Raw genomic sequence first — 24,151 nt, 5'->3', positions numbered from 1 at the left:
CACTGAATAGGACAAGTATCTCCTGAATATAGCAATATATACAGGGGTCACATTCACTGCTTCACTCTGAGGAGGAAAGGCTTGAGGCCCAATAACCCTCACATAATTTTTACTGAACAGAGCATATAATCAATATGTGCTACGCTTCTCCTGTCAGACAAGAGACAGTAAGAGTTTGAGGAGAAAGGTAGAGGACTTCCTTCTCCAAAATTGTATGTAGATTATTTTTCTTGTTCCCAGGGAGTTTTCTTTTTATAAATCTGGTGGTAGCATTTCAGTAACTTGTGTGATAGCTTGGCTTGTTTCTTTTTCAACTGAATTTGGATTTAAATAATGGGATTTATTTGAAAAATATGACAACTGGGTGGAAGCAGAACAAGAAGTGTGCTTTACCATAGATAGTGAGGTATCTCTTTGTAGCTGGCTCAGGACCGATGGAAGTGCTCCTTTCCATTTTGAGGACCAGCCTGTCCTTAAGGAGCACAAAGTCATTTCAAGTTTCCTTCATTGTGGTTAAATGTGCACTACTGAATGGTAATATTAGTAGTGATCTCACAGATACCCTAGGGCTTATCTCTTTATATGACAAGCACTTCACATTCATCTGCCTAACAACAGTGTATTCATTCTATTTTCTGTAAGCTAGCAGTGGTCTTTAATGAAAAGTGAAATAAATAAATCACAAATATTTTTTCTCTCCCTCTCTCCTCTCACACACTTTTTTTTTTTTTTTTTTACTACATATATGGTTGACACATTACAGGTATTTGCCAGGAGAACTCACCAGATGGAGTCTTTTGTCAATTTGGCATCCACTTGCCCTTCGTCATCCAGAAAGAAGTCCAACTGTAAATTTGCATTGTTGTCATGGGCAGAAGAATAGTTGGTAATGAGTCTTGCAGGTATCCCCAAGCACCTCAGAACTGTGGCAAACAGAGAAATGTAATGAGGACAAATATGAGGAGCAAATCCTGTGCTCACGGATGACAGGATAAGTAGAGAGAACTTATTAATAACTGAAATAAAATAGGAAAACTCAGTTAAATCAACCCAAATTATTCCTCCTATATAGCTTTATATAGAATATTTTAAATATTTTATTTGACCCCAGAATGATGAGCAAAGATAGGTAGTTATACAATCACTATAACTTAAGCACCCAGTTACTAATTTTTTTCAAATAGCCCTGCATACTGACAACTCTGCAGCTTTTCAGGGCAAATCTGGATGCAATAGGTCTACTACATGATCAAATGTGGTATGAAGAAAAATAATTTTGAGATTCCAAGACATACAGAATATATTATCAGTAAACCAGGAGAATCAGGAGAGACTGTGCTGAAACGAAGATGAATTGAAAATGTCTCCTTGTGGCTGACTTGGAGTTTCCCTGTTTGACATCTGTTATCAGAAGGGATCTGGAGAATACAAAGAATAAAGCAGAAACTGATTGCTAACAAGGGGAGAAAGCTGCATTATTTGCAAGTGAAACGTCAGAGTCTGAACAAAATGCATTACAGAATTTTTATTGATTGCTAAGTAATAGTATCCTGTAGTACTTTGGAATCAACAGTCCCTTCCCACAGAAGATCTTAAAAGGTGGATTAAAAAAAAAAAAGCAAAAAAAAAAAAGCCTTCTACCCCTAAGTAGCTGATGACTCTTTTCCCCAGTTGCCAAGTGGTAAAGTTGGGGTATGTGGAAAAGCTACAGCTATATCTGAAGTACAGCAGTGCATCATTAGACTTGTTTTATGGTGCACCCTGGCAGATAGGAACAGACATGGGGCGCAGCCTCACGGAGAAAGTGGGGCTGCAGAGTGACATATCATCTCAGCTTGTTCAGATGAAAGATGACTTTCATCCAAAAAAAAGTTAGAATCATAGAATCATAGAAAAATTAAGGTTGGAAAAGACCTTCAAGATCATCTGGTCCAATCATCCCCCTACCACCAATGTCACCCACTGAACCTGTGCACCAGATCCAACCTTTCCTTGAATGCCCCCAGGGACATTCAAGGGAGGTGCCTCCACCACCTCCCTGGGCAACCTGTCCCAATGCCAGACCACTCCTTCTGAGAAGAAATGTCTCCTAATTGTTTTAATTGTTGAAGAGTAGTGCTCTTTGTTCAATTCTTTGTTTTAATTGTTGAAGAGTAGGGGCATGATGTTTCCATTTTTCCACTCACCAGGGACATCGCCTGAATGCCAGGACTTTTCAGCTATGAAGTAGAGAGGCTTGGCAACTACATCAGCCAGTTCCCTCAGGACCCTAGGATTTATGTCATCAGGTCCCATAGTCTTGTACCTGTTTAGATTCACCAGGTGGTGTCGAATCTACTCTGCTCTTCATTTACAGTGGGTGCGACTTTGCTCCCCCAGCCTCCATCTACATACGTGTTCAGGGAAATGAAAGACTTGGGAAGCCCGTTTACCAGTGCAGATGGAGGCAAAGAAGTTGCTGAATACCTCAGCTTTCTCCATGTCTGTCATTACAAATTACTCAGATACAGAAACTCACTCCTAATATAAGAAATTAGCCACCTATAATTGCTTACACACTATTTTCACCCCTCAGTCTATTTTCACAAATGTTAAAGGTGCATGGTGGCCCTCGGGGACTCCTCCTGTCACCCCAGTGCAGCAGTGCGAAGGAAGCTGGGTCCTCTCTTGTGCTGTTCCTCGAGGCTCTGTGCAGAAGGGATGCTACCTCGGGCACAAGGGCTGGGGGATGGGAAAGAAGCACTCACACAAACCCTGAGAATTGGCAAGAGTGGTTTATTGCTGGGACGTCTTGCAGGAAAGCCTGCAGGACGTCCATGGTGTTTGGGGCTCCAAGCTAATGCTTGGGATGGAGCCTGACTGACGACGAGTAGGGAGCTCGCCGGGCCCTGCTGCGATGTGGTTGGTGTGCATTGATGGCACAGAGCAAAGACATTCTGTGGTAGCCCCAGGTCTGATCTGGCTGAGGTGGATCCACTTCCATCAGTTCCTCCACCTCTTCTTGTGGACCCAGCTCCATGGACTCCACAGTGTTGGGCAGAAGGACAAGCCAGCCCTTGCCTGGGACTGCCCAAACGGGATGCCTTCCATCCAGAATGTTCTCAGGCCAGAGTGCCGAACCAGGGGGTCATCGAGTTCCTCATTTAGGTCCCATGCCACTGTCTGCTTGATTTCCATGCATGGATTCAACACTGCTATCTGTTTTACAGCCATAGCAGGGTCCCACACTGTGTTCCAGATGATACGCACACCTCTGCTCCCCACGGCTGTCTGCCTGACACTCCTGCCTTTGCTCCACACCACCACTGCACCAATGGTTAGGCCCAGCCCCTCTGCCACTGTATTTTTGAGGGGCTGGCCTGTTCCCCACGTCATTGCGGTGCCAATGATATTGCTTATATTTGTCTGTGGGCTGGGCGCCAGAGGTCCCTCGGGCACTGGTGTCTTTTGTGCCGCAGGCGCTTTCCCTCTGCCCATGACACTTCTTGTTAGCTGCCTTCCTTCTCGGTGCTTCCTCAGACCCCATCGCTGTCCTCACACTGAGGAGGGCTGCCGCTCGCCTTGCTCTTTTCTCTAGCCTTCTTACTGCCGCGTACACTGGCTCTCAGATGACTGAGTAGCTGAGCAAGTGGTGGGCCAGCTGCAGGGGTCCTGTTTTATAGAGCCTGGGGCAAAGTCGGGGCAGTGGTGGCCACTGTGACCTCAGCAAGCCTCTGGGATGGAGTGGCCCGCACATGGCCAAAGGTGGCTGTGTTGGGAGCGGCCTGGAAGATGCCCTCACATGGAAGAAGGAGGAGAGCTGGGGGGCTGAGGGCCCCTTTTCTGGGGCTGGCTCTTTGAGTTATCTCTATGCCCTGCAGTACACCCTTTTATAAACCATATGCTTGATTCACGAGGGGGTTTAGGAGCTTCAGCTGAGAAGAGGTCCTCTGGTGGGAGTCATTAGATATTCCTCAACCTCTCAGTAACACAACAGCATTGAAATGAGTACAAGGAAGGAGACTGAAGCGCTAAATGGGGGAAACTTTTGTTTAAAAAAGCTTTAGCAAAGCCAGAAACAGCAGTCAGGGTGTCTGATCAGCAGAGAGAGATCAAGCAAGCAAGGTTGGTCTTGTGTCCTAGCCTGCCAGGACAACAAGAGCCACAGTGAAACACCCAACTGGGTTTTATTTTAAGTGGGAGCAAAAGGGGCAAGATAATGAGGAACTAAAAACCTCTTTCCCTCCAACTGGATATCAGAGTGTGACTGAACTTGTTCTGCAGAGCACCTCTTGATCAGCCAAGAAACCTGTTTTCTGATTTAGGAGCCAACAACATGGTTCTGCAGAAAACAGAGTTTTTTTTTTTTTTTTTTTTTTTTTTTTTTTTTAAGGAAAACATTTAGGTTAAAATCTTATTTTAAAATAGTTCCAATGCTGCAGTGTTGAACAACCCTTTCTGCTACTGCTTGGTTTTGTATATTCATTAGTGTCACTACCGTGACTCTCCATACAGAGTAGCACTGCACATTCATTTCAAGTTACTGGATGACAAATTACCTGGATGCATCCAATACCATATGTACCTATTGATTAAACTTAATTCAAGTGTCCTCCCAGGCTTCCACCACATGAGCCATCAGGGCTCATTGAAAATAATTTGTCTGACAATTTCAAGATTAATGACCATTTTTCAGAATGTTTTAGCATTTTTAACAGAAGACTATCCAGAGTGTAAAATATAGTAACCTTGGAAAGCTGGACTGGTCACAATGATAAAACATTGGCAGCTGAGAATGACTCAAAACACAACTCAGAACAATACTTCAAGTTCAACATGCTTGTTCAGGCTTTTGCTGTCCTCTCTGTGGAGTGTTCAGTAGCTGGACATGTAAATGGCTACATATCAGATGAGCCACTGGACAGTGTTTTAATTTCATAATGCTCACCAAACTTTACTCATCAACAAGCCTTACAGTACAAAGTCCCAGATCTCTGACTTGAGTAAATTAGCCAGCAGACGGATCCTAATTTTGCCTCAGATAGATATGCCTCTTCGTTTAATACAGTAGGCTCCAGGCCTCTGTGGCATTGCCCCAGTTTCACAGTGCCCTACAGGCAAAATACCGTGAAGCAGTGATTCACACCCAGTGCAGGGAGAAAGTCTGAGAACCCATACATGTGTTTGTGATCTAGAAAAAAGCCAGAAGAGGCACTGGTAGAGAAGAGAAAGTAGACTGTGGAAGACACTATGATGAACTGCATCTATAAGAAACATTTGTAAGGGCCTTTTCTGAACTCATTGTGTTGTGCAGAGACTCGGGAGTATCAAGGGCAGACCGTATGACCTCAGGCAATAAAGGAAGTAGACATCTCTCAGGTTCTGTGGATGTGCATGATTGCTGATTTTCCCATGGCACCAGAAATAAAATGAATTATTTCATGTGTCCAAGGATAGAGCCAGATACTCCCCAAAATAAAGCATGAACCTCTCTAGATATCTGAAAGAAAAGCAGAGAAACCTGAAACTTGAAATTCTCCTATAGCTGTAAGAAGCATGTGCTAGCAGAAGGCTGGGTTGTCAGAACGGTGCTTTATTTCTGAGGTCCTTACTGTTTTGAAGAGCTCTTGAACTACCCCAGGTAACTGAGCTATGAAATTCTGTTAACCAGATTGGAGGAAAATTATGCACCGAATGAAATATATGTATGAGGGACAGGCAAAAATAAAATGAAAACACAGAGACACTCAGGGCTGCTTGAGGGTGAAGAGCCAGTCTTGTAACATGTTAATTATGTAATTTTCACATTTGCTGCAAAAGATGGGACATTAACATCTTTCATTTTTGTTAGAAGAATAATGTAAAGAAAAGTACAATGCTACTCCTGGGGATAGCAACATGTGGCAATATTGAGAGAGATGAAAAGGGGAAAGGTTTCATGGAGAGTTTTTCTGCAATTTCATCTTCACATCTAAAATACAAGAAGCAAAGCTTAGATCTTCATCTGTTGCTGAAAAGTACTTGATGCAAAGTAGAGCCCAAGCCTGCAAAAATACCCATTGTGTCCCCCTGGTCCTAGGCTGATCTGGTCCCTACTCCAGTTTGATACTTATATGCATGAGCTGTAGGTGCCTGTAGGGGAGACCCTCCGGGCTTAAGCCAGACTCTCACTTTTAGTTTGTGTTCAACTTCTACTGGCTGGTGCCATGAGCATAAGAACTATGTGACTGGCTCTATATTGGCAAAGGGCGCTTGACACAAGCATTGTTTCCAATGCTTGGTCCCAATTATCCATACAAAGTACATCTTTTACACTACCAGCATCTTTCTTGACCACTATTACACTCTGGCATGTTCCAGTGTTTTAGGAGTTTCCACTTGAGATGATGCTGTTAGCAAGTGCTAGACAGAAAAAAAAAAAAAGAAAAAAGAAAAAAGAGAAAGAGAAAGAGAAAGAGAAAGAGAAAGAGAAAGAGAAAGAGAAAGAAAAAGAGAAAGAGAAAGAGAAAGAGAAAGAGAAAGAGAAAGAGAAAGAGAAAGAGAAAGAGAAAGAGAAAGAGAAAGAGAAAGAGAAAGAGAAAGAGAAAGAGAAAGAGAAAGAGAAAGAAAAAGAAAAAGAGAAAGAAAAAGAAAAAGAAAAAGAAAAAGAAAAAGAAAAAGAAAAAGAAAAAGAAAAAGAAAAAGAAAAAGAAAAAGAAAAAGAAAAAGAAAAAGAAAAAGAAAAAGAAAAAGAAAAAGAAAAGAAAAAAAAAGGATCAATCCATCAATGTTTTCCCTACATGGTTTTCAAATCTGATATGTCTCTTTTGCTGAAACATTGGAAAACACTTGCTCTAAGTTTGAGCAAGTGTGTTAAGACTTAACCTTGTAGTGCTAGACAATTCACAAACCAGGACAACATTTTCCTGATAACTCTGGCTTACAAATTCCATAGAAAGTATTAATAGTGCTCAGTAGATAGGTGCTAGGACACTGCACATGTCTTACTAGGAACAGTTCTTGATAAGTAAATTTTTAACTCTTATGGAGTAGATACACCATCACATACCCCATACTGGGTAATAGCTACATGCTGCAGACTTAGATAACAAGCCTCCCTATTCATCTCAGATTTCCTAACAGAGATGGGGAGCATGCCAAAAGACTACCTTTCTCTCTCCCAAACTTACCCTCTGTGACTCAATTAATATATTTTACTGTACAAGTAAATAGTTAATATATCATTGTGAAGGTGCAGCCAAACTGAAGGAAATGCCAGGTATTTACATGTATGTAAAGTGCATCTATCTTAGCCATGTATTTTTAAGTATCTCTACTATTTACTCCTGTACATCACAGAGCCACAGTGTTTTAGCTAGTTTAACCTAAAAGCTCATGCTGTTCTGTAAGATTTGCATAGCAGTGTGCAGCTTTTCTCACTGATACTTACATGTGTTGAAGACACCAGCAAAGACCCAGCATTGGCCATATCGCACTGGCTGCTTAGAACTGTAATATTCCAAGAGGATGTCCACACTTCCTGTCCAGGCTGAAGGTGCAACCCCGTAAGTGTAGGTATTGTCCCAGGATCCAGCAATAACACCATTATCATCCCTGGAATTGATCTAAAGATAGAGAAAATGAATGTTAGGGACGACAGATACTGAGCAATAAAGAACTCTTTAAGCTAGCAGACAAAGATAGGATGTGAGAGACTGAATATAGCTGAGTTTAGTCTAGAAATAAGAGAAATGTTTAATTATGAAGGTAGGAAATGAACAGAACAATCTTGCTAAGGGCTGTAGTAGATTCTCCATCACTAAACAATTTTGAATCAAGGTCAGACACTTAAAAACACAGTGAAATTAAATCATCACAGCGAGTATTCATGTTGCTAATTTAGTAAGTTTTATTAACATTAAACATGCTCACTGCTATGTATTTTTAGTAACATGATCAGTTACAAACTGCTAAACAAGCTTCAGAAATATCAAGCTGGATTCTTTCTTAACATCATCTGTTTTCCTGTCCGTATCAGCCCAGATATTTTAATAAAATCACTTCCAACTCACAGTGGATTGGGAGGAGAATCAGTCCACTGTTATTTTTAGAGTGGAAACTAATTTCTTCGGTCCAGCACACATGAAAACAAGAAGGAATTTGCTGTGTAGGTTTTCTGTTGGTAAGATTACACAAAAGTGCGGAGTTTTGCTGACTAATGGCTATACTGATAGACATTAACGAGCAATACATCTCCTAGCTGCAATTTAAACCAAACCAGTTGAGGCTGTGCAAAAAGCTCATTCGCTCTGTACCTTTTAATTATGTTAATGTGGAACAGCTACATGCCAGCCAAATAAATCACAATTCTCATTTGAAAGCTTTTGGCTGGATTAACTACTGTTTTATAATTAGAAAATCGACTTCCTGTGAACCTTAGAACTGAATGAAGATAAGTATTCAGAGTCATAACCAAAGGGTTAAGGGGTTGTGCCCATCTCACTGTTGTGGGAAACATGCCAGGAAAAGAGGCACTTCAAGGACAGGACAGTGTTTTGATCTGGCTGCAAAGAGAGGAAGAGAGGAGCAACTCTGCTTGCTCTGCAACTTCAGCAAGCCTCAGAAGGATCCCAGCATGGGGGCACATCCCTAGATAAGCTCAGCTCTAAAATGCCACATCTTGAGCAAGAATGAGAGTAAGGAACACAGGTGAGACTTCAGCACGTCTTAGCCACTTCTTACTGAGGTCCAGAATTCAGAGGGCCAAAACTCCCACGTAGCTATAGCCTAATCCTGCAGATACCCGAAGTCCACTTACTCCTGGATTTCCAATAGCAAACTTCTCCACCTACCTAAAGTGGCTGAGTAGCTCAAAACCTAAGTCGTATTTAAGACCCTTTTGGGTTCATCAGCATTGTGGTCTTCTGCCCAGAGGGCTTCCAGGGGCTCTGCATAATGAACCTTTTGCATCTACTAGCCCAGTGGCTAATGCAGCAATCCAGGTTGCATTAATCCATTCTTACTTCTGTCCCAAGAGGCCTGAAACTACATTTCTAGTATCTATTGTGAAAGAAATAACCAGAAGGCTAAAAGACAAAGAGAAGTGACGGTACTCTCAATCTTTCTTGCTGAAGCTATTCTACTTAACTTGTGATATGCAAAAATCAGCATGTGGCATTAAATGAGAGGGTGGACATCCCACTTCAATTCATATTTCAAAATGCTGTAATAAGTGGGTTAAAGGATCATTCATCTTCAGTGACCATCTTTTGTGGAGACACTACTTTAGCAGCTGGCCTGGAAGAACACCTAATAATACTGGCTCAATTACCAGCTTACTATTCTGGGAAGCAGAGGGCATCAGTTCAGATCTCCAGAAGGCAGAGGCAAAAACTCAGCCTTTGCTTTTCACATCCTGGTTGAGTTGAGACACCCACCACTGCAGACACTGTTGGAATCCATGTAAAGTCTCTCAATTCCTCATCTCAAATTCTATCCAGTATGCTGCTTCAACATCCATGGAAGAAATAACTTTCTCAGTTATTTCAGCTACCAGAAAATGAGCACAGTGCCACAAGAAATGCTAGCATGCCTGAAAGTGCAATGCCTAAAAGTGGCCTTCTCTCCAGTGAGGTACCACTCTCAGGAAAAAGATGATGAACTGACATAAATATTTCACCTTTAGTGGAGTGAAATAAAATGCCAGACCCAGAGGTCAGGATGGAGAATTGATCTGACACCTGTCAGAGTGAGCACACGAGGGCACAAGGGCCAGTTAAACCAGCATGGCTTTGATTAAAGAGTCACTTCTGACACTTCTTGGGCATCAATTGCATACCACTGCAGAAGCAACACGGCAGATTTTGATTGGGTTTCCACGCCCAGACAGCTCCAGTTCTGCCTTGTCCATCAGGAAAAGGCACGCATCCAGAATGTTTTCTTCAAACTAGATGAAAGGAAAGATAAAGAGAAACAGAGGAAAAATTGAGTCACTTTTATTCTGGAAAGCAAACACAAGGCTATTTTTCATTATTATAATAGCTGATCAATTTCAAAATTATCTGGTCAGGTCAAAGGTCTGTGTTTAAAAATACAAGTTTTCTTCTAGAATAATTGTCCATGTACAGCAAAAAATGTGAGATACTTTAAGGGAAAAGAGTGTGTCATTTTCAATTCAATCTCAGTCTGGTTTCTAGAAGGTTAAAATGACAACATAGCCTTTCTGACAGGACATAAAATTTTAAGTGCTAACAAGTATATAATAGGAAGGTATTATTATAATAACTACAAGAAGCTAGTCTGCTCACTAAGGACTCCATGTCCTTCACAGATTCCAGACCTGTTAATTTCAGGACTTCTCTGACATAGCCAGTACAATACTGTTGACCAATAAACTGTTTGCCAAAGTTAATTTGAAAACACTTAAATTTTAAAGTAAGATATTAAATATGTTTAAAATTATCAAGCCAAAAGCTGATTATATTGATTAATCTGGGTCTATGAAACTTAGATATCAAAAATACCAAGTGACCTAAAGTAGTCTTCTTCAAAAATAGAGTAGAAAGGTACTGTTTCTTCGATCCAGCATGAACAAGCATGGGAATGAATTGAGGGCAGAGGTGCCTAAAGAGACCAAAAACCATTTGTCACAGAACCTGCCCTGTGATATATTTCATTTTTCTTAGGAGAAACTGCATAGCAAAGGAAAATGCTTCTGTCCCCCAGAAAATGGTAGGGGACAAGGAAACATGCATTATTAAAAAAAAAAAAAGAAAAAGTCTTCCAGATTCACTGAAAACACAATACTATATTAGCATTCAAGTCTGTAAGAGAAACTCCACTCAGCTTGTCCCGTTGCCATGTTCTATGTTTATGTTCTATGTTTGCATTCTTAGGGATGTGGTTCATGCAAACAGGATTTTTGCTCTTGGGCTGAGCTGCAACTACAGCTGCAACTGTCTCCAGCTTGACTTAAGGTTCCTCAGAAGATGAGGGTGATATGAGTTGTGTCTCCTGCCAAAAGCAATCAAATGCCCAGGCCAGGTTGCTGCCTTGGCAGCCCTGGGAGAGGCAAAAGAGGAGGAAGCATGAGGCCAGAGAGCTGAAAAGAAAGTCTGGAAGAAATAAGACTGCTGTCAGTGCTGCAGAAGAGATGGGATGGATGGGGGTGCCATCCTGGAGAGCCCATGTACCCTTTGGCCTCTCTCTTATAGACAGCAGCTCAGCAGCTGAGCTCTGGCATAAGCCCCTTCACGCAGGGGCATCTCTATGCCTCTGTGTGAAGGAAGAAGCACCTTAATCACTCAGCCATCTCCTGCCCAAGGAAAGTCCTCTTCTTTTTTGCCTGTCTATCTCCCATTGTTCTGCCAACTGCTGCGGTATGGATCCTTTTCAGCAAAAATCCTCCAAGGAAGCACACCATCCTGCTCCTGGACTTTGCCATGCACACTGTCACTGAATTGCTTTCTCTGGAGCAGACATTTGCTGCTTAAGAGCACCTGGTAGTCTTAGTGAGCAAAACTGAATTCATGGTGTTCAGGCGAGCAAGGAAATGGGGGGGGGAGGGGGGGGGGTTGGGAGTGGGCAGTGGTTCCCAGGGACATACTCCTAATATTGTATCATTCCTGGGAGGCTGAAAAATTGCAACTAGGCTCTCCATTCTGCTCCAGTGGTATGTGCTGTAAATCAAGTCAGGTGAATGGCTGTGCTATGGAGACCCTCCTTCCCAAGGAGAATCCTCCCAGTGTAAACACTGGGTCCTCATAGTGGTCCTTCCTGCTTCAAATTCATTTTTCTTCTGTCCTGGTCCAATGATTTATTACTTCCACCAGGATCAAAAAGAGCTTTCTGCTCTTCAAGTCATCAGCAGTGCCTAAGAGCTGAGTTAAATCAATAAGAAGTTTAGCTTGCAAATTAAATCTCTCTCATCTACAGTTTATGAGACACTGTCAATCTTGCCAGCATATACCCAAAGACTAAAGAGGAAAGGAACTGCCAACAGAGTTGTTACCTTCCACCTTGGCATTTATACAATTATATAAATGACTGTGAAATAACTGCATTAACAGGGGGAGGGTCACAGGACAAGCTGTAAAGTTGCCTCGCAGTATCATACATGCTCCCTTACACTATATTGCATCAGCATAGGATGCAGAGTACAATAACATGGGCTAAAGCCAGTTTCACCATCCTTCACTGTCCATTGATTTAAAAGCACTAAATCAAACTAAATCAGTCTCCTGCTCTCAATCTTGGCATGAAGATGCTATCTAGAGGGAAGCAGAACAGAAATATAACACTTGTAAGGCTGAAATGTCAAAGGAACCAGAGCAGCAGTAAGCAGCCAGAACAGATCAGCAAACTTGGGCTCGGAATGGGCACTGCCTGCTTACACAAGCAGCAATGGGAATAAACCAAATTCAGGGCAAACAAAGTTTGGCAGAGCCACCTGAGGAAGACTGCAGAAGGAAGACAAGAGGTAGGAAAGCAAACGGGCAAAGAGGCTCTGTCTGCACACACACATTGCATTATAGAGCATTGCGTTTAGTGAGACTGGTTTTCAGCAGGCCCTATCTTTTCATGCTAACTGGCTTGTGAGAGACAACCTTTAAAACTATTTAAGTCCAAGTAAGAGGGGCTGCATCACCTTTTGCACTGGCTGAATTAAGTCAGTGCCATTTCCCACAGTTGCTTGTGGTCTGATCTTACCAAATTCACATGCCATAAAATTATATTTACACTGTAATGTACACATTACAATGCTAATGTGGCTCAACATGTAGACACGAGCCAGCTCAAGATGGCAATGACAACACCATGCCCACCTGTTTTATTTTACATCTTTCACTGTGTTTTAACTGTGTTAAAAGATCAATATAGCATCCAACTTCCATTTCTCAACTACAGAGTTCCTATGTGCCTAGATTTCTTCAAAAGCCAAATTTGTCCTGAATCCCCTTTGGGCTTTTCTTAGTGACTGGCAATTTGCACATTCTCAGAAGAAAGGAATCACAGCCATGTTACAAGGAACACTTCCATCCTCATTCATTACAGCCATGTTTCAACTGGTCTGTTGTTTTTTCCTTCCTGGGTCCATTTTTCTTGCCTTTCCTCCTCTCAAGTTGATGTTGCTCATTAAAGACAGCAGCTGGGAGAATTATCTCCCACTAGTAACCCAGTTTTGAACTGCAAGCTCCTTTTTGATTTACAACTGGAGTTAAAACTTTCAGCTGTCAGTGTTCAAAGCATTTATTATTTATTTTTTTTTTAGGCTAAGAATGTTACTTTACTATGCACAATTCTATCTGTAGTTTTGTGTAAGACCATATACCTTACACCTCTATGACTGTATGTGGCCATGCACTTTTTACTGAGACTGTTGTACAGGGCCATATATCATCTATACAAAATGCATATATGTAGGATATACCCATAATATAGGATTCACTGCTAGTACTTTCATTCACTCAGAGCTATGCTTTTAGTCTTAACATCCAGGATTACTGAAAATGAGAAAGGCACACATATTTAGTGGTGGGGAATTGGAAGGGTAAGATCAGGAACATCATATCCTCCATCTCACTGAACCAGGAGAATATTTTTCCATTGCTTTCAACTTTAAGATGTTTGTTACTCCTCTATAAAAAATGATGGGCTCCAGGAAAACCCTGGGCTTGGCCCCCTTTGATTCACCTGCCAAATTCAGCTTTCACATGGACAGGGGATAACAAAAGGTGCACCACAACACAGGGTGGAAGTCAAGCTCTCCAGTTCCAGTTCAGCAGTGGAAGGAAAGCACATGACAAAGGGATATGGAACAGCCCTAATCTCCCAGACAGAGCTGCCTCCTAGCAAAACCAAATAAATAATGCAGTTTCTCAAGGGAGGCTGGTGTTTGTGTCAGAAAGGTGCCAGATTTGCAGAATATAAGCACCTCAGGCCAAACCACTATAGGCCATAAATTCAGCATCTTAGGACATAAATCCAGCAGTCGGTTGAAGCTGGCTTCCATCTCCAGCCACTCATTCCCCTTTCTCCCTCCCCTACATCTGTCACAGAGTGAATCCCACATCTAGGAACAGAGCAAGCCTGAAAAATAACCCAAGGGAAAAAATAAAAAATAAAGGAGATGCATGTTCAGCTAGATCAGCTTTCCAGTCTGATTCATTGCACGGCTGCACAAACACTTGCAGGGGGAAGGAAGGGCCAGGAGGGGGCATTTTTGGTCAACTTAAACGCACACCCAGCTTTGGCCTCGGGATCTGGTTCCACATATCTCTCTCAGAAGTGCACTCCGCTTATGGAATTACCTCCCCCTTACTTTATTTGAGGACTATCTTTAGCTCAGACAGGATCACTTTTAGACCCTACAAACAATGGTGCTGAGACAACCAAAGGAAAGGTGAAAAGACAGAAGCTTCCTAAGGCAGTGCTTCGGCAGGAAAAAAAAAAAAAAAAAAAAAAAAAAAAAAAAAGATGAAACCCTTAAACAAGGAAACAAGAGATGTGACTTCAAAGAGCTCTCTACGGCAAGCACACTGTCAATCCATCCAGTTAAAGCTTCAGCTGAGGGACAGAAAGCAAAGCAAGAAGGTTCCCTTCTGCAAGGCTGCACCAGGGAGGGGCAGCAAAAAACTGAATGGATCCATCACTGTGGCATGAAGGAAGTACTTCAATACTTTCTTAATTGTGCTGTTGTGAAAAAACAGGAGGTGAGGTGAGCCATGTCCAATAACTGTCCATTGGAGTCTCCTTGGGTGACAGTTAGGGTTAGTTTTGCTAATTTTGATGTTGCTGTTGAATGAGTTTTTCCTTTTCTCACACAACAACTTAACTCTTTAATCCCACAAATCCCACAGTGATCTTCAGGCTGGCTAGTGATTACAAATAGGGTGAGGTAAAACAGGCAAGCAATAAGGGGTTGATGTTATTGAAGGCACATCAACACCACACACCAGCCAGCCAGGACTGTGCTTCTCAAAGGCTGCAAGAAGCCACTGGAGACCAGTGTTGTCAAGTCCAGGCAGCAAAGGGAGAAGATATGCACTTGTCACTGTGATGAGGAAATTTAAAACTCTGGGATCAAACCCAGAAAATAGGAAATCTATGAAAAGCTGACCCCCAATAAGATGATAATTATTTTCACCAAGTTGCTAGAACTGAAAGGAAGAGTCAAAAAGGAATGCAACCTCTTGCTAAATAAATAAGTAAAAAAATCTCTTTCCCTAAATCAGTTTGATCTTGAAGTAGCAGTAATGTAGCAGCAGAAATGCTGCTGTGTAGTAAAAATCTCAGCTAATGATTGTAACTTTCAACAGGCAGCCTCTTAGTATCTTAAATGTGTTCCTAAAACAGGACCTTTAAATATTAGCTATTATAATGTTGCTTTTTTGAATTAGGTATACACCTGCTTCATACAATTTTAAATGTATGCCTCTTGTGTTTCTGAAGTAGAGACCAATAATGCGCAACAGAGCAAGAGCCCACAGTCTCTGCCACTGTCTGTTGTCAATTAAATTCATTTGCTATTTGCTATTGGGAGCAGCCAGAGAAAGTCTAAATAGCTCACCTGACCGTAACTCCAGCTTCTTAATTTTATTTCGTCAATGTCTCCATGGAAAACAATACCAACATCATTCAGGACATATTCTTCCCTTTCCTTCTCGTCATCCAGATACACGGCATCCTCTGCATCAATTTATCCAAAACAAGCATTAACACAGCCACTTAGTTTCTATATAGGGCAGATAAAAAATCTTAGCATACAATGCAGTCATATTTGATGAGAAGTGCCCATCATCCATCAAACAAAGCATCACTTGCTTCAGCAGAGCACAAATATAAGGAGATAGTGACCCCAGTTAGAAATAGGATAATACAACTTAAAAGCACGCGAGATGCAAAACTGCTGACAGCTCTTGCCTGTTTTCTCGAGATCTGCAAAGTATGATTAAAATGTCACATCTTATCAAGAATTCCAAGATTACTGTGTACCACTAATTTAAAAGTTCGAGCACCGTGATGCAATTCTGCATCTGTACAAACAGATCAAAGAACAATTTCAAACCTATTAATGTTAATGGAAAACAGTTCAAGTCAAGAGATCTAAAGAAAAATCTGTAGTGCATTAAAAAAAAATGGAGTATAGTATTTATAGAGTATTAACAGAAGGGTGTGATTACTTTTTCTGTACATAAGATATTGACTGCGGTGTGCCGCCCCCATGTAACTAGACTGACCAGCCAATATGAGGAGAAATCTGAATGTGCAAGTGAAAACTGCAGGCAATTGGAAGAGGTCTTCATTAAAACATAAACAAAGTGTACATCCTAGATTGGTCTTACATCATTCCAAAGTGTACGTGTGGAACCTCATCCTGAAAAGGGTATTCACATCCTTAAATAACCCATTCTTAATGTATGTAAATTATTGAATTTACATGAATTATGTGAAACTGTTCAGATGCTCACAGGCAGGTATGAAACAGGGATTCTGTGGTGCTAGAACAGCTGAGGATTTCTTTCCCGTGCCAGTGCTAGTATTTCGTGACTCAGAGATACCACTTAACATTTAATGGTCTGGGAATTAATTAATTAGAAGAATTCAGTAATGTTGCACCAGAGAGCAAGTTAAAGGGAAGCAATAACCTACAATAGCATGATACATGCAAATGCAAAACTACCACTGACCACTGCTGCAGTAGATTTCTTCAGGATCTCGCTACAAATTACTATATGATCATTCCACATTTAAAAGCCTACTGATTTGTTGTATTTTTCTGAAATGCAAATCAGATTTGTAATTCCTTCAAAACCTCATCTAAAGCTTCTTCACTTGCCATAAAACTGCAATTCAGCAGAAAATCACTAAAATCTGAGCCTTCTGAAAAATCAATGGCAAAACTCACACCAACTTCAGTTAAGTGAAGGGTTTTGCCAGTCTGTACACCTGACGCTGTTGGAATTTTTATTTTATGTGAAGATATATTTATATCCATGTTTCTATACATACAGAAGGGATTACATGTAGATACATAACATTGTGACCTTTACATTGGTGTGCAAGGAATGATATGGAAGCAGGTGTTAAATGTAGGAAGGTTTTTATGCATTCGAGGAGATCAGTGCTTGCCATTATGCTTTCGACAGGGCTGCTGTACAAGCTCTGCAGGCTACATCAAAATCAGAGTAGACGGAAAAGCAGCAGGTTTTATCTGCTTTTCCCTAAGGCAGGCAGGTCTGAGACCCTTCATGCAGCGGCATGGTGCTACCCATGTGGCTTCTAAGGGCTGGGTCATAACAAGGGTTGTTTATAAGCCAGGTACTGCCTACGACCGAGTCAGCCTGCACCCAGGCACAAAGCAGATCACAGGTTTACATTGAGAGCCTACAAGGTGACAGAGAGTGTTAAAAAACCTGACAGCGAATCAAAAAAGCTGCAGTCATTAATGCCAGAAGGGGCTTGCATACTTCAGAAACCACATATCACATGATTTTATTGAGGTCCAGCTCCCAGCTCTAAATGAGTTTTGCACAACATCCTACCAAAAATGTTGCAGATGTCACAGATCACGCAGGCTCTGTTTCATTAGGATGGATCTGCTTGATTTGCTGATTGAGCGATTATATGTATTGACTCCCTGAGCTTTGGGTTTTATTGAAGCACATGTGTACAAACAGTACAAAGGATGCATTTCAAGGAGGCGAACCCACACCTTCTGAACAGTTATGTATTCAGTGGAGTGTGTGCACATGCTTTCTTGACAGCTGTTGTTTTCTTTCAGGGATTATAAATATCAATATTGATCTGGTTGATATCAATTGAGACGCTTATGTTATTTCAAGACTGCATGATCTTTGCTAAATCAGATGAAAATTGATTAACTTCTCTGTCAATTATTTTTAAATATTTGTATTTTTTGATAAAGTAAAAAGGGCCTCTGTTTCACAGAGAAGCCAGATGCTTTGATTTTTGACAGCTTTCACTACCCTTGAGACTGTTTAGAAGAAAATACAAGGCATTTGTGACTACTTTGATGCTAAGCGTGCTCTACATAGTACAACTCCTAATTATTTGGTGCAAGTGGAGGCTCACATCTGACAAACAGAAGAATTCCAAGGAAATGTTCTGGGTTTGTTTGTTCTTTTTCTCTAGCAGTTTAAGGCTTTTCTCCTCACTTTTTATCCTGGGAAACTACTAAGATACCAGCAGTGCTACAAAGAAGCAAATCAGCTTGTATGCTTCTCTGTTTGAAGATGGATAAGGTGAAAATACACTTCACACGAAGCCTGCAGGTGAGGTATCCCACAGAACATGGGCTCCCTGTGAAAAGTGGAAGAAGTGCAGAGAAGTCCTGTCCCTTTGGGAAAGTGAATGGGCATGGGAGGTTCCTGCCCAGTACCAGGGCACCTGAGGAACCCCTGCCCCAGCACAGCAACCAGCTGGAGTTGGAAATGCCATTTCTTCCCATACACAGTGACCGCTGAGCGCAGCAGCACAGCAGATGGGTGGAGGTGGAGGCTTGCCCTCAGCGCCCAGCCTCCCTTCATCGTGGGAACTTGGAAAGGCTCTTGCTGGGAGGAGTACAGTGCTGTGGCAAACACAGAGCTTCAAGAGCTAAAAACAGATATCTGCAAAATCCACTTCACTCAGAACCAAGTTCAGTGTGCTGCCCTGCAACTGCCAGTGCTTGCCTACATGGATGTAGCAGAGATATGAAGCTCTTTGTGAATTTTAGTCATATGGAATCTCTGATACAAAACGTAAAACTTAAGATATGGCTACAAACACCAAAAAATGTTAACTTGGCCAAATTTGGATGCCATATAACACATAAGAGGAGACCAAAGTCAACCACATGTTACTAATCCTCAAACTGTATTAGAACACTTGAAGGACATGAGCAGAAGAAATATGCAACTGAGTCACTAAAGATGCAATATATTTAATTGATTATATCTAAAACACTTTGCAGAAAATTTGGGTGAATGGAATACATACCCTTGGCCTGTGGAGTCTGCAAGTTTCACATACCCTAGGCATCTCCACCTGTGAGAGCCACAAGAGGCCATGCAAGGTCTTTTCTTGATAGGCACTGAGTGTTCATAAATCAGAAAGTCACTGGGCTCAGCACCTCCTTGGAAAGAGCTCACAGATCAAAGGAGCCATTCTTTGCTTTCATGTAGTCTGATATTGCTAAGAGTGAAGTTAAACTCCAAGAAGTTATCCTTAATGACTTACCATTTGTATCTCCTATTTCATAACTGAAGAGGGCTCTGCATGCCCAAAAGCATATTTTTTTTTTTTTTCCCAGCTATGTCAGCTGGCTGAAGAGATAATGCTGCCTCTCTTCACAGGCTTTACCTTGCTTATTAACTGGCACAATTTTCACCTGAGCATCTGAAATCTCAGTCCACTTGCTTGCTGAATTCCCAAATGTTTGGCGTTGATGTATATCATTTTCCAGGATCAGGCCCCACATCTGCATGTCTATTCTTAGTGATGAGCCTTAAATGTAGCTAAGGGGATTAAATCATATGAAAGCATCTGATGGTTTTGGAAGCAAAATACAGAAGCTACTCTGTAGCTTTACTGGTAAAGTATGCTGACTTGTTCTGAAACAGCAGAAAAAAAAATGCATCCCTGCCTGGGAAAATATGTCAAAACTGAACTACAGTGAAAAAAGAAGTAATAAGAAAGGGCACAAATGCCTATGACTTAAAGAAAAGCTCATACAGACACATTGATGTTTCTCTAAAATGATGAGTCGGAGAGCTGTGCTAGACACTGATGGAGCCTGTACTCTGCTCCCTGCGATAACAATCCCCATTCGTTCCTGGCATCAGCCTTCTCTCTTTTTAATGAGGCTTTTCACTCAGACTCTTCTGCTTAGCTATTAACCCAGCAAACAAGTCTAGGAGATTTTCAAACTATTGTTTTCTGTGCACTTTAACTGCCTGAGTTTTTATACCCTTTTGTCATTCCACTGCACAATCTTTCCCAGCCAGGGGATGGGGCATGGAGAAACACTGTGCCTGCTTTTCTAACGCAATGAGGAAAAGGCAGGTACAGGAGCCAATTAGTCCAAACTACCTAGGAGTGAAAGCAGGGGCAAGAAATGAAAGTAAATCTTCATCCAAATGAAATATGCAGAAAATAAATCCTACAATATCCAGCAAGGGCCAGGACTTGAAGGCACACTTGGATATGTAAGCAGGGACAAAGGCATGATCCTCTGGGGGTGACCCTCACAGCAGGTTCTTGCTGCCCAGAGACTCTCCTTTGCTTTCTTGCACCAGAGCTTCCCTGTCAGCCTTGATAACAGCTGCTGCTGCATATCTGGAACTCTGCAGGTTTGCTCACATGCTTTGGTTTTCATCTTGCTCGCTTTTGGCCCCATTCAGCTCAGGTGTGAGGGAAGGAGTGCACAGAGAGCAAAGCCCTCGTGCTGTGGGTACACAGAGATGGAGGAAGGAGGTATGAAGAGGAGATTGATTTTCCCCTTCTTACTCCTTGCCTTGCACCTTGAATCGGCCTGTGTGGTCCCCATCACACCACAGTGGGGCAGCCAAGCCCCCCACATTACATTTTCTCTCCAGTTTATGGCTGCATACACTCCTAGCTGATTGTATGTGAGTCATGAGGGAAGTTGAGAAGCTTTTTCTCTATGTTTTATCCCTTTCTAAAGAGGTGCTGACCCACTGCATCGTCACCATGCTGGCTACACATTGGTTGTTGGGACAACAGGACTAAAACCAAGGGATGCTTTACTTTAGAGTGGAGAATCACACCTCCCTAGCTGGAGCTGTGACAGGCTAATGGTGACTTTACAAATGTTGAGCAGCTTTGTCTGCTCATCAGTGGGTCACATTTGCTCACTCACCTTTGACTCCTTCTGTAACCCACTCTCTCTCCTTCCAGAATAAATTCTGACCATGCTTCTCTAAGGCACCTACCTCTACACTGCATTCAAAAGTCCCTCATGGTGTCGTGGGGCCTTAGGCCCTGCCCTTCCCTCCTGTTCCTGCTTAACTAACTCTGCTTTACTCAGCATTAACATATATCTTCCTAAATAATGCATAAGCTAATCATTGCTTATATTCCCTTGGACCAGGGGCAAGTAATGAACTCAGCACAAATCATTCTAGGTACTGACAGTAGTGCAGCTGAATAATGGGCTCCATTAATAATGCTAAACTTACTCGTCACACAGTAAGACGGCCCTTGTTTGGCATGGGATTATTTGATAAAAATACTCTGGTAAAAACATTGAAAGATGAAGGAAGGATGGCAGGAGGATATTAAAGTTAGCTGGTGGCCTAAATATATTGCAATATATGCGGCAGACTTGGAGCCTTATGAGAATCAGAAGCTGAGGCACAGTGCTACAGTCTGTCAGAAGGCTGGTGAGCCAAACTTCACCAGTCCTCTTTGCTTTCTCTTTAAAAAGACATGCTGAGTTCATTGGGTAAAGTGCATTTCTGTCAGCAGAAGGACTGATTTTACCTGTGATCCAGGGAGATTAGAGGAGAAAAAAAAAAAAGTTGTTTAACCCATTGGATTATAAAAAGAAAAGAAAAAAAAAAAGGCTCATTCGCAAAATATTATTTTCCTCACAGGGGACAGGGTTGCTGGTAATTAGTCACCACTAAGGGGAAGTTATAAGCTCAAATTTTGTGTAACAGCAAGGTGCCACCAGTCATGCTACAGCAGACTGAGTGCATCTGACCTGTGCAGGAGCAGCAGCTCCCACTGAGTTTCTGCAACCAGCAATGTAACTCAACAGTTGAGTACGGGACTCTGCCACATCCCACCCCATGCCAAATTCTGGACAAAAACATGTCTGTATTGACTTGTCATTTTAAGGCACACAAAGGAAGGCAGAAGGCTCACACTGATGCTTATTTATTGAAGTCAGAGCAATGCCTTGGGATGTGTTTACTATGAGAAATGTTACTTACATGGGTAAAAACAGACTTAGCCTCATAAAACAACAGAGCTGCCCCCAAGCCTGCATGACTTGCCTCTTGGCAGAGCTAGGTAAGCTTAACTGTACCCTTTCCACATCCAAACTGCCTGGTCTCCAACAACCTTGGCTGCAAGTTCCCCTTCTCAGACCACCCCTTCCCACAAACCAATGAGCCTGGTAGCAGAAAGTGTGAATCTTTGACAATGATAAGCTACTTACGTTGGCACCACGGGTTGAATAGTATGTAAGTGTCAGTTGCCGAGTTTCTGTGCGTCCGGATGATGCCAAAAGGAGTCCAGATAGCAACATATAGGCGAAATTTCCCAACAATGCAGGTGGCAGAGGACATGATGGACAGGCGAATGGAATTGTTTTCCTTGTGGATAATCTTGGCTCCCCATTCCCCAGGCTTCAGAACATCACCTACAAGGATCGGGATGTAGGTGCCTTTGTTTGGCTGTGGGTAGCGACCTGGAGAGACAGGGGGTTAACTCTATGAAATGGTTCACCTTGGGAAACAAAGGCACTCTCAAAACAACAGTCCTCTGTCCCTTTGTCTATTTTCAGCAGAGATGGCAAATGTTAGCGGGCAGAGACCACCTACCTCCATTAGAGCTTCACACAGTGCCTGGTGTTGCTGCCACCCAAGCACACACATTGCCTCCCAACAGGCAACCTATGCAGGCACCCCCTCCCATCTTGCTCCAGAAAGCTTCAGTCCATCTGGCTTGGGCACTGCCAGGAGTGTCCCTGTGGCAACAAGAGCAGGGGCTGTTCTAGGCTTTCCTGGCTCAAAACTGTTTATCCTAGCACAGTGAGCTGTACTCCAGCCTTGGAGTTAGCCATGTCATTGGTAAGCATGAATAAGAGTTCCTTCCAAAGTTCAGATGCACCCACCACCCTCTTTGCTAATGTGCAAGTGCCCTACTGGGGCACAGATGTTGGCTTTGGGGCTCTGTAGCAGAGCAGAGCCCTCCTTTTCTCACTGCACTACAGCACCAACAAGCAGTGGCTCTTTCACACATACCCACGCAGATGAGGCAGAGGAAATACATAGAATCATAGAATCATAGAATATCCTGAGTTGGAAGGGACCCTTAAGGATCATCAAGTCCAACTCATACAAATACATGTACAAGTCTGTCTGCCAGTGGATGCCCAGTGCTCAGTTCTTGCAAGCCCCTGCAGTGGGAACTGACTCTGGATATCCAGAGTATGGATGAATGCATCTGGACTGCATAGCCAAATTTTCTCTGCAAGCAATGGACCCCAAAGCACGACACACCTCCAAAGTACTGTGCATGATGTTCTGCCTCATATCAAAACAAATCATGCCCCAGAGAAGATTATTTTACTTGCCAAGTATAAAAAGCATCTAGATGGATAAACTATGTGCAAGCATGTACACTGCCAGAATTCAAGTTAGGTGGGAAGGATTACAGCCCTTGAGCCGGAGGCAGAGCCAAATTTTATCTGGAATCCAACCAGTAGTGTAGACAAAAAGATACTTGTGAGAAGACTCAATTCCTTAAATCATTCTCATATCTATTCTTCATTTCAGGTTTTAGGCTTAAAGTTATACTCTCATTCACAGATATAGTAGCAAAAAGCACGAAAGTAGAGAGACAGACTTCTCTATTTTTCATAGGCGTTATTTAAGAGCTTCAAAATTAAATGCAAAGGGACTTTGATTTTCTTGTTTGCTTACTTTTACACAGTTGATGTAGAGATAAATACAGAACTGAACACTGCTACATTTTGGAAAAGGGCAACTCCAGCTTTGAATTTGAAACTTGTGAGCTGCCATGAACTCTGTGTTTCTAAGAAATCTGGGCCTACTGCACTTCATCCAAAATATTATTCAGTACACATAAACTTCCATTTTACAGATTTTCAGTACAAATAAATAGCCCAGTTTCTCTGAAGGCCAGGGATGCTGTAACCCATGAAACCTACTCAGATCAGTGAGGGATGCAACAGAGGCAAGAGACCTACAGAAGAAAGAAGGAGTAGAATAAGAGAGCAAAATCAATAGAAAACACTAGAAGATAAAGCACAGGACACTTCAAAAATAAGCCATCAAAGGAAAGACAGTCTAGAGAGAAGAGCCTACAGAGGTAACAGAGAGTCTTGCGTCTGCTAACAATTGTGATCTGAGAGCTGAGCACATTCTTATTCTTTGTAGTGGAACTGGGTATGACCCAGCTTGCCTCTACAGTTGATGTT

General features: G+C 42.1%; 1 protein-coding gene across 3 annotated transcripts in view; it reads right to left on the bottom strand.

Annotated features, from left to right (window-relative positions):
* F13A1 (coagulation factor XIII A chain) overlaps nucleotides 1–24,151 on the bottom strand; it is a 65,483-nt gene that overhangs the window by 21,476 nt on the left and 19,856 nt on the right. For all 3 annotated transcript variants that reach the window (XM_068670798.1, XM_068670797.1, XM_068670799.1), the window contains 5 exons: nucleotides 22,145–22,396; nucleotides 15,527–15,645; nucleotides 9,797–9,904; nucleotides 7,409–7,583; nucleotides 785–923 (listed from right to left, as the gene is read on the bottom strand). In XM_068670798.1, coding sequence (XP_068526899.1) covers nucleotides 785–923; nucleotides 7,409–7,583; nucleotides 9,797–9,904; nucleotides 15,527–15,645; nucleotides 22,145–22,396 — 793 coding nt within the window. The remainder of the gene's footprint in view (nucleotides 1–784; nucleotides 924–7,408; nucleotides 7,584–9,796; nucleotides 9,905–15,526; nucleotides 15,646–22,144; nucleotides 22,397–24,151) is intronic.

Source organism: Anas acuta, chromosome 2, assembly GCF_963932015.1.
Source record: "Anas acuta chromosome 2, bAnaAcu1.1, whole genome shotgun sequence".
NCBI lineage: Eukaryota > Metazoa > Chordata > Aves > Anseriformes > Anatidae > Anas > Anas acuta.
The sequence above is the reverse complement of the archived record's forward strand: the minus strand, read 5'-3'. Positions and strand labels throughout refer to the sequence as shown.